Source organism: Raphanus sativus, chromosome 4, assembly GCF_000801105.2.
Source record: "Raphanus sativus cultivar WK10039 chromosome 4, ASM80110v3, whole genome shotgun sequence".
In the NCBI taxonomy this organism is placed as follows: Eukaryota; Viridiplantae; Streptophyta; class Magnoliopsida; order Brassicales; family Brassicaceae; genus Raphanus; species Raphanus sativus.
In genome coordinates this window covers 46,408,675-46,424,217 of record NC_079514.1, presented here as the reverse complement: position 1 = coordinate 46,424,217, position 15,543 = coordinate 46,408,675, and the positions used below count along the sequence as shown (strand labels likewise).

The following is a 15,543-nucleotide window of genomic DNA, read 5'->3' as shown; positions in this document are numbered from 1 at the left end:
TCTCAGTTTGAATGTGAAGACTTTGATAAAGAATGGTAAAATAAACACAGTAAACACACAGCTTTTACAAAGAAACAAAACTCGAAATATCATATTTTTCCTGGGGACATCTCATCGTTCTTTTAGAGACTTTGAAACATCGAGATAATTGAGTCGACATGTCCCTAGTAGCAGTTCTGGTAGTTCCTCTGCTGTATTTGCCTGTATAATCAGTTTCAAAACATAAAAGAAATATATCACTACTTATATGATATGCAAAATAAATAACATAGAACATGCATGATTAGTTTTGCTTTACCTGTATCAAAAAAGCCATTTCTATAACCAAGTTGTTAAGATACCCAAGAACAAGATTGGTTACACCTCTTGCAACAGTTGAAGATCCAACATCAATATCGAGCTGAGAAAAAAAAAATCCAATAAACACTATGATTTTTATATCATATAACAAACATATAAGCTTGATTTTAATTTATGTTTTCTCACCTCCAAGTAATTCTTTCCACGGGTGTACCGTACTTCAAGTGCGTGACCCACCAAGCATGCCTTCTTGCCAACACTCTGCTTAACAATCCACGAACCTTTGGAGATGTGAGGGATGAGTTTAAAGCGTGAATTGCGATAAGCATCATCACCATTCACAAAACTGTGTAACAAAGGATGCTCTTCTAGTGGAGTTTTCAGCATATAGTACAATGCTAGACTGATCATAGCAGAACCAGGGACCTGGTTCATAGATATGTTTGATAGTAATTAGTGTCTCTTAACTATGAATAATATCAACATTCCTTAGAATAACAGCAGCTTATCTCAAATTTACCTGCATGTTTACAATGAAGAAAAACTCTGGACCGCCTTTCGCTGCGAATTCTTGAACTAGACCACCAAGTCGACCACCAAGATCATCTTCTCGCTTATCAGAACTTATCCAGTCTGCTCCAACCATTTGCATCATTGTGCCATTTGCCTTTACCTATAGTTTGAGTAGTACCAGCATCATTATCATTGCATCTAATTAGCAAGAACACAAACACAAGCGTGTATCTAGAAAATTGATTACCTTTTGATGGTCATTTAAATAATTGTCTCCACGAATCAAGAATGTAGATGGATCAGCGATAGACCAACTACAAGGCATAGTAAGATTTGGGTCTTGTTGAAGAGTGGCTCCATAGATGAATGTGCTATTTACATCCATACCGACCTCTTGTAAATCCATATAGCCTTTCTTATTATTGGCTAGATCTTGAAGTTTCTTGACAATACCAGATGGTGATGGTAGCTTGAGCTGAAACACACACACACAGACAACTTTAAACTTTACTTTTTCCACAAGCAAGCAAGGAGTGAGAGAGCAGAAATTTACTTGAGAGTGTCCTTGAGAAAAGGGAGAGTTATCAATTAAGCTATCAAACTCATACGACTCATTGGGCTCAGGAACGTCGAAAAATTCATCAGAAGCATCATTTAAGTCCATCAAACTGTTGCGTGCTGAAGAGGGTTTCTCCATTTCCTCAACTTTCACAAGATCCAGATCAAACCTTTTGGCTTCTTTTTTAAAGGGCATAGTGTTGATCTTAGACAAGGAGGATTTGGTTTGCATGAACTCCCCTGAGACGAACTCAGCGAAGCCGTGTCCTTGTTTCGCTTTGAACATTTCACGTAAGGCCGCAAGTCTCTCAACCACACGAATGGTTATAGATCTTTCAGAAGACGGCCTCATGTATAAGTTCCAGCTTCTCCAATCAATGGCTACCATGTGCTTTACTAGTGATTGTTTCCCTTTGTTTACAGGAGTCACCACATAACCACCACCTACATTCCAAATACAAAACTCATTAAAAACAAAGGATCATGATGTCAAATTCTATTATCCATTGGAAAATTCTACTAGGCACTTCAAAATGATGTATTTTTATGTTATTTCCCAATCCTTGTCAACTTGTATGCTTACTTACATATTTTGATATCGTTATTAGATCATTTCTAACTTTCGATATGAAATTAAAACGGAGAAAACGAACTAGAGTGTGAAGCAAGAAACTATACTTTTGACACAAGCTCGAACATATCCTTTAGTTGGTGGGCACTTCTTGTGATAAACAGAGTGGCAAAGTATCACTGTTGATATTCAAAGGATGAGAAGGTTATAAACTCGGAGAGTGGAAACAGATAAAAAAACTCAAGAAATATTATCATTTATCTAACCATAGGTTCCATCTTCTTCCCTTCTCCAGTAGCGTCGTAGCAACACGTCTCTTCGATTCATTAACCATGGCAACCAATCACTGTACAACTGGATATTAACTATATCCGTGTGGCCATCAAGATGCTCCACCACGCTTCCTTTGTAGAAACAAAAGTCCCATCTACAAGAAAGTCATGCAAACCCTAAGTCAAAAACATATATTAATCTTTAAAACTATAGAAAGTCGAGTTCCATCTACTAGGGTTGTTTAGCCTCTCAGATCAAAGTTATCGAGCTTACTCTGATCGTAAAGGACCGAGAGACATTAACGTATTGAAAATATCTTCTGAAGTACCATCAATGACACCAACTGCCATTATTGCGGGATGATCATCCCAATGCTGCAAGAGGTTTTAGGTTTCAGCAAAAGAAACTTAGAGTTAAGAAACCAATTATGATTCACAAATTTAATGCCGGGTTTTAGATTGAGGGTCTTAAAACATTTTATATTTTTGGTTATATGGGAACCATGCAATCAAGGTATGATAGTTTTTAAAATTTGGAGAAAAATCAAATGTTTCATCCGGCTGTGACCAGAATCGACCCTGATGTGCAATTTTTCATTACCCTTCCACGGGAATCCCAGTCTTTAGCTTCTTTGAAAAGGCGTAAACCTGAAAGTTCATAAGCTCAGTAAGGCCAGCGGTTTCTTGAACCACAAGTATTACAGAGAACTTTATCTTCTCTTTACCGTTTTGGCATCCAAAAATTTTCCATGGAGAAGGAGCAATGACATCAGGTGCTATTGTTTCAACATTTACTGATGAGTAATTGGTCCAGTCCACTGAATTTTTGCGACGTGACCTCCTTGATACATTAAACTTCACAAGTCCTTTCTCAGCATGAGATACAAATTCGCAATCCGGAAAAGGAAACTTCTGAAAATATAAATCCAGTGTATGTGAGTATCAAATCTTCAAATGTACATAAAGTGTAAAAAAAAAAAAAAAATTCAAAACCTTTTGCGAAGCATCTTGTAATGATCTGATCCATTTGGCTGCTTCTTCAGGACTACTTGCTCCCAGCTGTTCAAAGTGTCATACACAAAAAAAAAAACTTATTGATATTAAAAAAAAAAAACAAGAAACCTGCAGATATTTGAAGACAAACACCTTCCAAACAAACCTTTAACTGATCCAAATGGTTTGAGGTGTTGTAAAGCGTAAATATGAAAAGGATCTGAAACAACACATGAACCAAAAATAAACAATAAACATCTGTAAATTGAAGAATATATAAGCTAATTAGTATCCAAATGTTAGTACCTTTCTATTAAAGAAACTCTCTCTTCCATTGTCCGTAACCCGAATACAACAGTCTAGGGATGCTCTTCTATCAGGTTCCTATGCAGAAAACAAAACAATATAAAACTAAACACACTGTTTGCAACTTCTGCATGTCAACATCTTGCATCTACGCATAATAAATCTCTTAAATACTAAAGAACATAACACGTAACAAAAATGTCATTTTATGAGAAAATGAAAAAGACAAACCTCATTCTGATCAGATGGTACAGATTTAAAGCTTGTAAGGTTGTTGTCCTGAAGAACAAAATATCGTTTACGGGAGAACTGTAGTCCAAACCGGTTATGTCGGATGGTATAAAGCCAGCCTTCCATTCTTCCATCGATTTGAGACATCTCCATTTATCTACAAAACCGTTTTAAGTTTTGCATTTCATAAAAACAATTCAAATTCGATATTACAAGATGCATCAAAAATGCTTGCTTTACCACTTGAAATGCTTGCTTCTTTCCCGTAAACAAATACTCACAAAACGTCTTGAAACGATTCTCTGATTCCGCCTAAGCGAAACAGAGAATCCAAAGTATGAAAGATCAGCTGCAAATGAAGTTTTGTCTATTTATTTTGCTTTTCTCCCAATCAAGAGAGAAAAACAAACATAAATGTTTATTTTCTTTACTTTAATTGCTGTAACTTTCCGTTTTAGTTATAATTTTTTTGAACTTTCGCTGGTTAAAAATTGCTTGCTATTTTTGTGAGAGGCTAAATGGTTGGCGCGATCTGTGTTTGGGTTTAAATTCTAAAATTAGTTTTTCTTACATAACTCCGCAGCATTCATTATGTCCCCTCTACACTTTTATTGTTTACAACATTCCAAATGTATTTATCTCGTAGGGTGAATGACTGACAGAGTAGCACCAAGAAGTGGCCAACACATTCCATTCCACATCCTAAAACTGAGACAGAAAGAAACAAGAATTCGTTGTTACATACTCAAAACACAAATTCAGTTCGTTACAAAAAGGTTAACGGGCCTGACCCATCAATTTGGCCTAACCCATAATTTGTTTCATAGTCATACGGCCTAATATTTGATCGTTGGAGCAACAACAACACAAGAAAATCCTCAAATATTGTGGTAGTAAAAAACACCATGGTGTTTGCTCAAAAAAAAAAAACACCATGGTTACTTCATTTTAGAAAGAAAAATAATGACTTCATTTCACTTAAACTCTTTTAGGTCTTTCTAATTTATAATTAAAACTTCTACTCTATTATAAAATATTTAGAACAATAATATAGATAAAACCATTAATGTTTATTAGTTTGACTCTCATTTACTTTATCATTTTCCTATTTTCCTCTCTATCAGTCCAATCATTTTCACCAAAGTGTTCTCTGTCACATCCCACCAAAGTGTTCTCAGTCACACCCATATGTACTGAAAATTAGAAAGCCTGACAAAGATTAATCATTGTGCTGCCTTCTAATCTCAAAGACTATACAAAGGGTTCGAATGATAACATGATAACTTGTGGGATAAATGCGAGATAAATATGGTGCGGTTTAAATAGTAAGAAAAATATATAAATATATAGATATTTGTAAAGATTTTTGCTACGGTTGATGGTAGTGTCGGCGGTTGATTACCATTTGAAGCCAAATTATCTCCCCTTCTGACATTACTATTACCAATTAAGAACGTTATTACTAATTATTAAAGACCTTATACAGAATCTATTTTTAAAACATTGTTATTAAAAAATTATCTGTAATTATGATGTTCTAAAAAGGTAAAATCTCAACTTTCTTCTATAATATTTTGTGTGTTTCAAAAGAAAAGAAATTCTTTTACATTTTTTCAAAGCAACAAAATGTCGATTCTTGTAAACGTAATAATAGTATTACTAAATCTCGATCCGCGCAATCGCGCAGATTTTGTTTTCATTTCTATAAACATATATTTTTTGCATTATTAGTAACATTAATCGTATATTTTAATGTTATATAACTATTCACTTTATAGTTTACATGTTGTATTAATCAATTGTTTTAAACCATGTATTTGTTACTTCTTATTATATATTTATCTTATTAAATTTACATCTGATTATTAAGAAAATTAATATATGCATGAAATTTCATATTTCAAAATTATTTTCTTATTTAATTTATACTAAATTCTTATCAAAGTTTCAAATTTTGATCACCTTTTGGCATTTATTTATGTTCATCATGTTAATATATATTATTGTATATATAAAGATTTAAGATATATTAATTTAGACATGTATATATATTTTATTAATGTTAACCCGTTTTGTCAATGTATTATATAACATATATGTTTATATTTATGAAAATAAATAAATTAATTAATTTACCAAGTAATATATTTTTTTCATATTTAGTTCAATATAATAAATTTCTTTTAATGTGATAGATAATATTTCTAAAATAGATTAAATAGGATGGAATTTTTATTTCTTATTTTATAAACGTTAAATGAATATATATTAATGTTTAATAATTATCATTACTAATCATGAAATTGGTGAAATATATACATAAATGTTTTTCTTTTGAAAATTAAGAACTTGTTAAAATATGTTTTAACAAATTGTTAGGATTTTTTAAATATTCATTTATATTTAAAATAAACAGATATCAAAAAATATTATGAATAAATAGTTACAGAGATTTTATTAGATTTGGATAGAAATATTTGGAATGATATAGTAAGGTATATTATTATTAATGAATAAAGGATAACTGATTTCTACCGAAAGTCTAATCTTTAAAAATTCACAAATGAATCACCGTGGAAAAAAATTAACTTAAAAAAAGACAGCTTTTAGATTTACTAACTCCACACAAGAAAACAATAGAGATACCTGCAACCTCCAAACTTGGGGGCCCCCAGCCATTACTTAACACTTACTATTTACTCTTCCCCTCTTTCTCTCTCTCTCTCTATCTCTCTCTCTCTGTAAGCAAAGAACCGATCTTTCGATAATTTGGGTTCTTCTTTGTGGTCCTGCGAGCTCTCAAATGATCGTCTTGTTCCTGTGAAAGCTCGCTTTCGCTTTCTTCCATCCCCTCCAGAACCTGCTGAATCTTGGGTATTCTCAAACTCACATTTTTCTTTGTTAATCTTACTCTCTGTACGAACAAAAGTTACTTCCTTTCTTGCTTTTGCAATAAGCTGATAGGGTTTTTGTGTGTTTCTTTATTCTGGGTTGTACTGTTCTTGTGATGTGATGGGTCTCTCTCACCCTTCCTTGAATGATCCTTCTTAGGCATTTACTGATTAGAAAATTTATCAGATTCAGAGGAACAAGTCCCCCTTGTGTGTGTTTGTGTAATTTATATATCTTTATTTCTGCGTATTTTCCACTTTATTAGACTGGAAAAATAGTTTTAAAATTAGGTCAAAAGGAAATTAGAAAGCAAAAACATCTGTTGATAATGTCAAGTTTCTGTTTTAAAGTTAGTTCCTTTACTTGAGTTTCCACAAGAGAAGAGGTGACTCAATCTAGTCAAGTCTGTCTTTCAGACAACTGAGTCAAAGTCAATGCTTTAACATGTTGTGTTCCTACAGAGAAACTAAGCTAAAGATACAGTTTCTTTCTCTTTTTTTCTTCTTCATATAAAACACACTATGCATGAATACTAAGGAACCAGCACTCTTTCATACTCATGAGGTCTATTGTGTTAAGTTAGTTGCCACCGGAGGTGACTCAATCTAGTCAAGTCTGTCTTTAAGACATGTATGAGTCAAAGTCAATGCTTTAATGTGTTGTGTTCCTGCAGAGAAACTAAGCTAAAGATACAGTTTCTTTTTGTTTTTTTTTATTCATATAAAACACATTATGCATGAAATCTAAGGAACCAGCACTCTTTCATACTCATGAGGTATATTGTGTTAAGTCAGTTTAAATTTTTGATTTCTGAAAGATTATAATAAAATGTTCCATTAGTTGATATGTTTGTTTTTTTATGTTCTTCAGCTTTGTAGAGTTGAATGGATCCTGTGCCGGTTCGGTGTCTCCTAAACAGCATATCTCGTTATCTTCATCTGGTTGCGTGCCAGACCATAAGATATAAACCCATCCAAACATGTGTTGGGAATGTGGTTCACTTGCTGAAGCTCGTGAAACCGTTTCTTGATGATGTTGTTGATTGCAAAGTACCTCCTGATGACTGCTTAAATAGCGCCTGCGAAGACCTGGATTCCGTTGTTAACCAGGCTAGGGAGTTCTTAGAGGACTGGTCCCCAAAGATGAGCAAGCTCTTTGGTGTAAGTTGATCAACAAGCTCTCATTTTCAGTTTTTTTCTTTCTTTCTTTCTTTATTTCTCTGCAACATTCAGTGAGTTGTTGTTGTGTGCAGGTGTTTCACTCCGAGCTTTTGTTGGAGAAGGTCCAGACTTGTTCGTTGGAGATTAGTCGCATACTTCTTCAGTTATCACAGTCAAGTCCTGTAACTTCAAGTGTACAAGGTGTTGAGGTAAACTACAGTTACTCCATATTGTACCTCTCTGCATCTATTTGCAGCAACTTGTATTGATCTGTGGGAACAATGCTTTCAGCGGTGTATGCAGGAGATTGAATGTTTTAAGCAAGAGAGGACACTGTCTGAACACATGAAGGATACTGTGCCTTTGGATACTGAAGATCTTGACAGCATTATTCAGATGATGGGATTGATATCAAACCAAGATCTCTTGAAGGAAAGCATTGCTGTGGAGAAGGAGAGGATAAGATCACAGACCAGCAAGTCCATAGAAAAAATGGACCGACTGATAGATCTTGTCTCTTGCATCCGTGAACACATGCTTAAAACCGAGTTTCTTGAAGTGGCTAAAGGTATCTCAATACCTCCATACTTCCGGTGTCCTTTGTCAACTGAACTCATGCTGGATCCGGTAATAGTAGCTTCAGGGCAGACATTTGACAGGACCTCCATCAAGAAATGGCTTGATAACGGGTTAGATGTTTGTCCCAGGACGAGGCAGGTGCTGACTCATCAAGAACTCATTCCTAATTACACGGTTAAGGCTATGATAGCGAGTTGGTTGGAGACAAACAGTATCAACCTTCCTGCTAACTGTGATGGTGGTGGTGGTGATGCTTCGTCCATGGCTAACAACATGGGTTCTAATGACTTCAACCGCACCGAGAGTTTTCGTTTTTCTTTAAGGAGCAGCAGTTTTACCTCGAGATCATCTCTTGAAACTGGTAATGGGTTTGAGAAACTGAAGATCAACGTGCCTGCCAGTTTATGTGGTGAATCTCAGTGCAAGGATCTTGAGAACTTCGAACTTTCTTCTTCAGGGCAGTCTTATACTCACAGCAGGAGTGAATCAGTTTGCAGTGTTGTCTCGTCTGTTGATTACGTTCCTTCAGTGACAAATGAGACGCAAAGTATTCAGGAGAACCACCAAAGTTACAGTGAGATGTCTCCTAAGAAACACTCAGAAAGTTCAAGCAACGTTAATCATGAGTATGATTCAGGAACAATGATGACTTCACATACCATAAAACTGGTACAAGATCTTAAAGATGGATCTAGCCAAGAGAAGACTGCTGCTGCTGCTGAGATACGTCATCTTACCATTAACAACGTTGAAAACCGTGTTCACATTGGGCGTTGCGGTGCCATCACTCCACTGCTGTCACTTCTATACTCAGAAGAAGAGCTAACTCAAGAACACGCAGTCACTGCTCTTCTGAATCTTTCGATCAGCGAAGTAAACAAAGCCATGATTGCGGAAGCTGGGGCTATAGAACCGCTTGTTCACGTTTTGAACACAGGTAATGACAGAGCCAAAGAGAACTCAGCAGCAACGTTGTTCAGTCTATCTGTTCTGCAAATCAACAGGGAAAGAATAGGACAGTCTAACGCAGCTATACAGGCTCTGGTGAATCTTCTTGGAAAGGGAACATTCAGAGGGAAGAAAGATGCTGCTTCTGCGTTGTTCAACCTCTCGATAACTCATGAGAACAAGGCTCGTATTGTGCAAGCTAAGGCGGTTAAGTATCTTGTGGAGCTGTTAAACCCGGATCTAGAGATGGTTGATAAAGCAGTTGCTCTTCTTGCGAATCTTTCTGCGGTTGGAGAAGGGCGTCAAGCAATTGTGAGGGAAGGTGGAATTCCGTTGCTTGTTGAGACGGTTGATTCAGGGTCTCAGAGAGGGAAAGAGAACGCAGCTTCTGTGCTGCTTCAGTTGTGTCTGAACAGTCCCAAGTTTTGCACATTGGTGTTGCAAGAAGGCGCAATACCTCCACTTGTTGCCTTGTCTCAGTCTGGTACACAGAGAGCAAAGGAGAAGGTAAGCACTATAACAAACCAAGTCTGGTTTCTTGTTATGGTTAGAGATCTGAATAGTGCTGTTCCTTGCAGGCACAGCAGCTTCTCAGCCACTTCCGGAACCAGCGAGATGCAAGGATGAAGAAAGGTAGACCATGATCATCAAGAAACGGAGCTCCAGGAGACTTGTATTGTTAAGCTAGCAGATTTTTTTTTTACTTTCTCTCTTTCTGCCAGGAACATCATAGTGTCTTCCCTTCTCTCTCCTTTTTGTGCTGTGTGATGAGTGTGTTAATGCTTGTGTGTGTAGTAGTTATATATATATGTGCAACTTGTGAGATTCGAGTTTATAGGAAATGAAGTTTTTATTACATAACACATTTGCATAGATACATCATAGAAACTATAGAACTCTAAAACCCATCTGATTCTTTATATCTATGTTGCATTCCTCCACTTCCATTGCTTGTATCTTTACATACAAAATCAGAGTCCTTCCACTAGTACATAAGCATTGTTGGTTTGATATCAAAATTTGTCTGTTACATTGGCTTTGGTTGCGAAGCGAAAGAGAGCAAGGGCTGAACAAGTCCACCAACTCTTAGTGAAAGAGAAGGTTCCACCAAAGAGTTAGAGACCACTGAAGCATATCAAGGTCTGATCCAAAACCAAAAGAGTGAACAGAAATCTGAGGAAGCATCACCCTGTAACTTGGCATCATCAGATACTAACATTCGGTTTAGTTTGGCTTCAAATACTAATACAGATTTGACGCTCCAAATCACTTTAACATCACTCGATTAAGTAACAGAAAATCAAATGTTTTTAAGTCAACAATAAGAACAAGAAAGAGGAAGATTGACTCTCTAGACTGGACATATTACGGCACATAAACAAGAACTCTGGTCTCCAGAAAATACATATTATTCTGCCGAACTATTACACATCCTAAATTTCTCTCTCTCTCTCTCTCTCTCTCTCTCTACCTAAAAGGTCACAAACAAACAAGCAATAGCCTCCACATTCCATTGAGAGCCACTTCATCGTTTACTTCTCTTCTTGATGACTGCCAATTGTTGTCACCTGAAACACACAAAACAATCACTGTTGAAATCCAAACTCATTTACGAATCTCTCAAGAAATTCACACATGCCCTTCTTAAGGAAAACAAAACAAAAGAATCAAAGACATGGTCTCATCACTTTGTTGGAAATCTCGGTCTTAGCCTCTATATGTTTAAGAGTTTACACTTTACAGTTTACACCTTAGCTATTAACAACACATCAACCTCCAACCAGTGGAATTATATATATGAGTGTAAGCATTCAAGCATGAGCCATCGGAAGCAGTACAATTGTACAAAACAAGTTAAAATCACAGAGGAGGTAATGAAGTAGATTTACCTGAACTGAACCATGCTTGAATCAGAACTACATCTAAGAAGGAAGAGATACCGCTCCTTCCTCCTGGCCTAAAGACACAACATAAGGCTTAACTTTGAATGTTTCAGTAATGGTAAAGCTGAGCTCGTAATTCACAGCTTTCGTCCCAAAGATGTTGAACTTTCCTGCGCTCTTGTAAGCAACCTCCGCATCACCACCCTTCCTGAAAACTACCCTAGCCCGGTTTTTCTCCTCATCAACCTCAGTCTGTGAATCCCTTATTGGTCCAAAATGCCTGAACATTTTACTCAGGCTCTTCTCAGAAGGTATTGTATCCGTTTCAGAAAAGTACATTATAAGCTCAGCTGGTGCATTCTCATCAAAGTCCGCTGGTTTGTCTGAAGCTGAAGGAAGAGGATAACTGATCTGAGACTGTCTTCTTCTGTATGGACGACGAGTCTTTTTGACCTGAGCAGGTTTCAGCTCAACCGGCACAACTTGATAGTTTTCTTTCTCAGTAGCAGCTGGCGTTTGCTCTTCACCACCGTTATGGATCACCCTGTCAGTCCAGTACGTGTCTCCCATTTCCTCAAACTCAAATGCTTCAGTTCCTCCTCCTGCATTCGAATTGGATGGTCTACCTCTTTTACTGCTTGCCTTCTCTGGAACATACTGCTGCGAGGCCGATGAGTTTCGGAAGTCTAAGAAAAAGCCAGTGGCCATTTCAGACACAAGGTTCTCTTTTACAGGGTCTGTTGCTGCAGAGTGAAGCTGGGATACAAAACTCTCCACAGAAAGAGTTTCATCACCAAGGTTACTACCCTTGAGAACTGAAGGAGATCCTGCCATCTGACTGGCAGCTCTGGCTATGCAATCACCGATCTTGAAAGAGGGCTTTTGTGCAAAAGACACCTTTGCCAAGGAAACAGTCTTCCTACCTTCATCTAAGGAATCCTCCTCACTCAGGACATCAGCCTTTCGTTTCACACCATTGGTCTTAATATCAGAATCAGTTCCAACTTCAGCATAATCAGAGTTGCCAGTATTTTCTTCCATTACTGTATCTTCCTGTGGGTTTTGATCCATACTTGGAGCTTCATGAGTAGTGTCACCTCCCTCCCTCCTTGTATCTTGTTGATCCTTCTCGTCTTGGTTTTCGTCAGATCCTAAAATTGCATCAGAAGCCTCTTCTGGACACTGTGTAGCAACATGTGCTTCATTGGAAGCATTTTCAACACCTTCAGCGTTATCCTCCTCCGTGGCAACTTCTTCCTCTGCGGTGACGACGGTAGCTGCTTTCTTATCCTCTTTCAAAGATACATTCCCAGTTTCAGTTTTAAGGTGGTCTTGTATATTCCCTGACCAAGATGATACACCACTGAAGTCAATAAAGCTGGTAATATCAGACCTTGGATCAAAAAGACCGTTCTGATCCAACGGTTCAACTTCACCTGGATCAGCAGCATCTTCAGTGGAACTGTTTGGATTTGTTGCCATATCAGCATCATCTTTCGTTTCATCAACTTCTATTCCCTTCACTACATTGGAAGCGTTGCTGTCAGCTTCAGGTATTGGAACATCTTGGGTTGGCACCACCAAACTTGCACCAGCATCATCATCCAAAACAACCTTCTCCACCGTTTCCTCCTCTTCAGTATAATCGATATCCATGGCCTCTCCGTTTGCTTCTTTATGGGTTGTTGCATCTTCCTCAACACATGTTTCAGCAGCAGAAGGGCTAACTTCCAAAACAGTTCCTGGGGTATCTTCTTCAACTTCACAGTTCGCCTCTTCTTCATCAGTCACTTTATTGCCAACAGTCTCCTCTTCTCCTGCGCCATTCACATCAGCATCTCCCTCACACTCCATTTGACAATTCTCGTTGAAAGCATCTGTCTTTTCAACATCACCAGCCTCCTTAGTAACTGCATCCGAAACCTCTAAAGCGTTGGCATCTTGGATGCATGGCGGAACATCAACTAGGGTTTCAATTTTACCAGTTTCCTCCTCCAAGGGCACTCTGGAATCAGAAAGGGACTCACTTTCTTCTCTCTGTTCCTCCATGGAAGTTACCTGGTTTGCAGCTTTACACACTCAGTACATAGATAGATCTCATTTAAAGAAAGGACGAATCTTTCAATCAGAAATTGCAGATTTCAAGTGAGATTAACAACGGGAAAGCTGAAAGGGATCGATGGGGTTTACCTTTTCAGATCAAAGGTGAAGCCTTTGGCTTTGGCTTTGGGGTCTCTCTCAGTTACAGAGACGAGTGTTCGTTCGTTCAGAACGAGAGAGAAGAGAAGAAAGCTTCGATCTTTTTCGGGATAATGCCTTCACTTCTTTCCTAATTATTTTATAGCCCTTCTTGTTTTTGTTTTTTTTGTCCGCTTATTGTTTTCACTTTTAAGATCTAACTTTCGGAAGTTACTAAAAGAGCATTTTTTTTTTAATTTGTGAATTTTAGTTAAAGCAGGTTGCGTTTGCTAATCAAGGATCATAGAATTTGCAATTTTGTGATCATTGATTCATAAGAAACTAATAATCTTTTTAGTTCCTGATATAATTTTTTCAAAAGAAAATTAAGAGCTTGTGATTCTTAAATGGTTAGATTTATAAAAAAAAATTTAATTAGGACTTTAATCCGTATTAAACGCATAATTTATTTTACACATTTTTAAAAAATTACGAAATTGGATGATATTAACTTCTAGTATTTTTGACATATTATGTAAACTAATTGGAACTTAGATGTTCATGAGAGTTAAAATTTTAATTTTTGTACGTATATGATATTTTTAATCATTATACAGTTTTATCTGTGTAAATATTTTCATTTGATAATTTTTTATATAATAACATATTATACTAGTTTTATATTCTTTTCAGTTTTTCTAACTATATTATTTTAATCATTTTGTTAATTGAAATACTAAAAAGAAAATGTATTTGCCAGTCATTCATTTTGACCGGATGTACTTCTTTCATAATTTATTGAAACCATCTTCGTTATTTAAAGTGTTGACTGTTGAATCTATGTAAAATACCAAACCATGTAATTTCTTGTTTTTTTATTTCAAAAACGGTAATAAAAAAGCTATGAGTACAGTGGCACAATTATGATGGAGTCAAAGAAAAAGTACTAAGAAAATATAATGGTTTTCATGGAATAAAATATGTCGTCCTAAGAAAACAGTTTTGTTCCGAAAACAGTTTTGAAGACTACTAGAGAAATCACATACTCTATTTTCTCGGATTTTGAAAGGTCGGTATTTCAAAAATGCATCATCCATGGAACTAATTCGTTCTTACTCATCATTCTATGGATGCCGAAGTATTGTTTCTATTAGATCTCTGGTTAGCACATGACTAATCAAAAGAGTGGAATCAGGATCATCTATCTCAGTATGGAATGATCTTTGACTTCCATCCACTCACTCGAAACCAGTAAATAAAAATTAACATAATCTTTTTCGGATCTTACGGTGGATTCACTCATCGATAAAAATTCGAGGACATAGAACAGACAAATAATTCGGAGTTTGGTGGACACTGAAGATGTGAACATTATTACAAGTATTCCATTGAGTAGATCTCAGATGACGGATATACTATTTGTGCTATATGTGGCATCCTAAAGAATCCATCAATCATGTGATCTTCGAATGTCCACCCGTGGTTCAAGTTTGGACGCTATCTAGGATCTCATCGAATCCAGATATTTTCCCTACTAAGTCTTTATTTTCAAACATGGATCATTTGTTCTGGCGGGTTCCCCCGGTAATAGAAGATCATCATTTTACATGGATACTATGGTATATTTGGAAGGCACAAAATAATAATTTTTTTATCCAATTGGCAGAAACAAAGTCACGTCTTTGGAATGAGGCGCATATCTCACTTTCACAAAGTATTTGATCAAGCCCGAGCACCGGTGATAGCACCGGTACCAACCATTCTAGGCAGATGGTGTTTTTTGGATGGGTCATGGAAAGATAAAGAATCTTTTTCAGGACAAAGGTGGTCCAGAATTCTGGAAGGTTTTGATGGTTTAATAGGAGCGAAGAATACAAGAACGAGCCAGTTATCACTGCACTCAGAGATTGAGGCTCTTGTTTGGGTAATGAAGTGTATGCAGAATTTAAGGCAGTATAATGCTACTTTGTAATTGATGAAGACGGTTTCGGAACCAGAAGAATGACTAGTTTTCGCAAGTTATCTAGAAGACATCAAGATTCTGAAGAGGAGCTTCACTTTCTCGGTGATCATCCGTGTATCACCGACGCATAACACAAAAGCAGATAGTTTAGCACGCAGTGAAAGAAATCAAATCGTTTTTCGTTGTCAATATGGAT

At 36.6% G+C, this 15,543-nt stretch overlaps 3 protein-coding genes across 5 annotated transcripts; 1 reads left to right on the top strand and 2 right to left on the bottom strand.

The window, feature by feature from the left end:
• LOC108853029 (protein ENHANCED DISEASE RESISTANCE 2-like) lies at positions 1 to 4,172 on the bottom strand. Its single transcript, XM_018626496.2, has 16 exons — positions 3,985 to 4,172; positions 3,745 to 3,901; positions 3,514 to 3,591; positions 3,374 to 3,427; positions 3,208 to 3,273; positions 2,940 to 3,126; positions 2,816 to 2,862; positions 2,489 to 2,589; positions 2,209 to 2,369; positions 2,050 to 2,121; positions 1,367 to 1,815; positions 1,061 to 1,288; positions 821 to 973; positions 487 to 726; positions 299 to 400; positions 1 to 201 (listed from the first exon to the last, which is right to left on the bottom strand). The coding sequence occupies exons 2-16, from the start codon at positions 3,895 to 3,897 to the stop codon at positions 112 to 114; spliced, it is 2,181 nt and encodes a 726-aa protein (XP_018481998.1). The 5' UTR covers positions 3,898 to 3,901; positions 3,985 to 4,172; the 3' UTR covers positions 1 to 111.
• A 2,238-nt stretch (positions 4,173 to 6,410) lies between these two features.
• LOC108854048 (U-box domain-containing protein 3) lies at positions 6,411 to 10,184 on the top strand. 2 transcript variants are annotated; one of them, XM_057009193.1, is made up of 6 exons: positions 6,411 to 6,618; positions 7,385 to 7,411; positions 7,507 to 7,796; positions 7,889 to 8,005; positions 8,088 to 9,830; positions 9,902 to 10,184. In XM_057009193.1, the coding sequence occupies exons 3-6, from the start codon at positions 7,521 to 7,523 to the stop codon at positions 9,965 to 9,967; spliced, it is 2,202 nt and encodes a 733-aa protein (XP_056865173.1). In that variant the 5' UTR covers positions 6,411 to 6,618; positions 7,385 to 7,411; positions 7,507 to 7,520; the 3' UTR covers positions 9,968 to 10,184. The 2 variants fall into 2 exon arrangements, with proteins under 2 accessions (XP_056865173.1, XP_018483041.1); XM_018627539.2 differs by lacking the exon at positions 7,385 to 7,411 and having other exon boundaries at positions 6,412 to 6,618.
• A 405-nt stretch (positions 10,185 to 10,589) lies between these two features.
• On the bottom strand, positions 10,590 to 13,551 carry LOC108854050 (uncharacterized). Of its 2 annotated transcripts, XM_018627544.2 has the most exons (4): positions 13,397 to 13,551; positions 12,643 to 13,264; positions 11,213 to 12,549; positions 10,590 to 10,891 (listed from the first exon to the last, which is right to left on the bottom strand). In XM_018627544.2, exons 2-3 carry the CDS (start codon positions 13,253 to 13,255, stop codon positions 11,246 to 11,248), a joined length of 1,917 nt encoding a protein of 638 aa, XP_018483046.1. In that variant the 5' UTR covers positions 13,256 to 13,264; positions 13,397 to 13,551; the 3' UTR covers positions 10,590 to 10,891; positions 11,213 to 11,245. The 2 variants fall into 2 exon arrangements, with proteins under 2 accessions (XP_018483046.1, XP_018483045.1); XM_018627543.2 differs by having other exon boundaries at positions 11,213 to 13,264.
• Positions 13,552 to 15,543: the final 1,992 nt, after the last annotated feature.

Coding starts and splice junctions, on each gene's coding strand:
- LOC108853029 (XM_018626496.2), bottom strand. CDS start 3,897: ATGGAGATGTCTCAAATCGATGGAAGAATGGAAGGCTGGCTTTATACC. Junction 1,289..1,366: donor TTTCTCAAGGACACTCTCAA/GTAAATTTCTGC, acceptor TGTGTGTTTCAG/CTCAAGCTACCATCACCATC. Junction 727..820: donor TCTTCATTGTAAACATGCAG/GTAAATTTGAGA, acceptor TCTATGAACCAG/GTCCCTGGTTCTGCTATGAT.
- LOC108854048 (XM_057009193.1), top strand. CDS start 7,521: ATGGATCCTGTGCCGGTTCGGTGTCTCCTAAACAGCATATCTCGTTAT. Junction 7,797..7,888: donor AGATGAGCAAGCTCTTTGGT/GTAAGTTGATCA, acceptor TGTTGTGTGCAG/GTGTTTCACTCCGAGCTTTT. Junction 8,006..8,087: donor CAAGTGTACAAGGTGTTGAG/GTAAACTACAGT, acceptor CAATGCTTTCAG/CGGTGTATGCAGGAGATTGA.
- LOC108854050 (XM_018627543.2), bottom strand. CDS start 13,255: ATGGAGGAACAGAGAGAAGAAAGTGAGTCCCTTTCTGATTCCAGAGTG.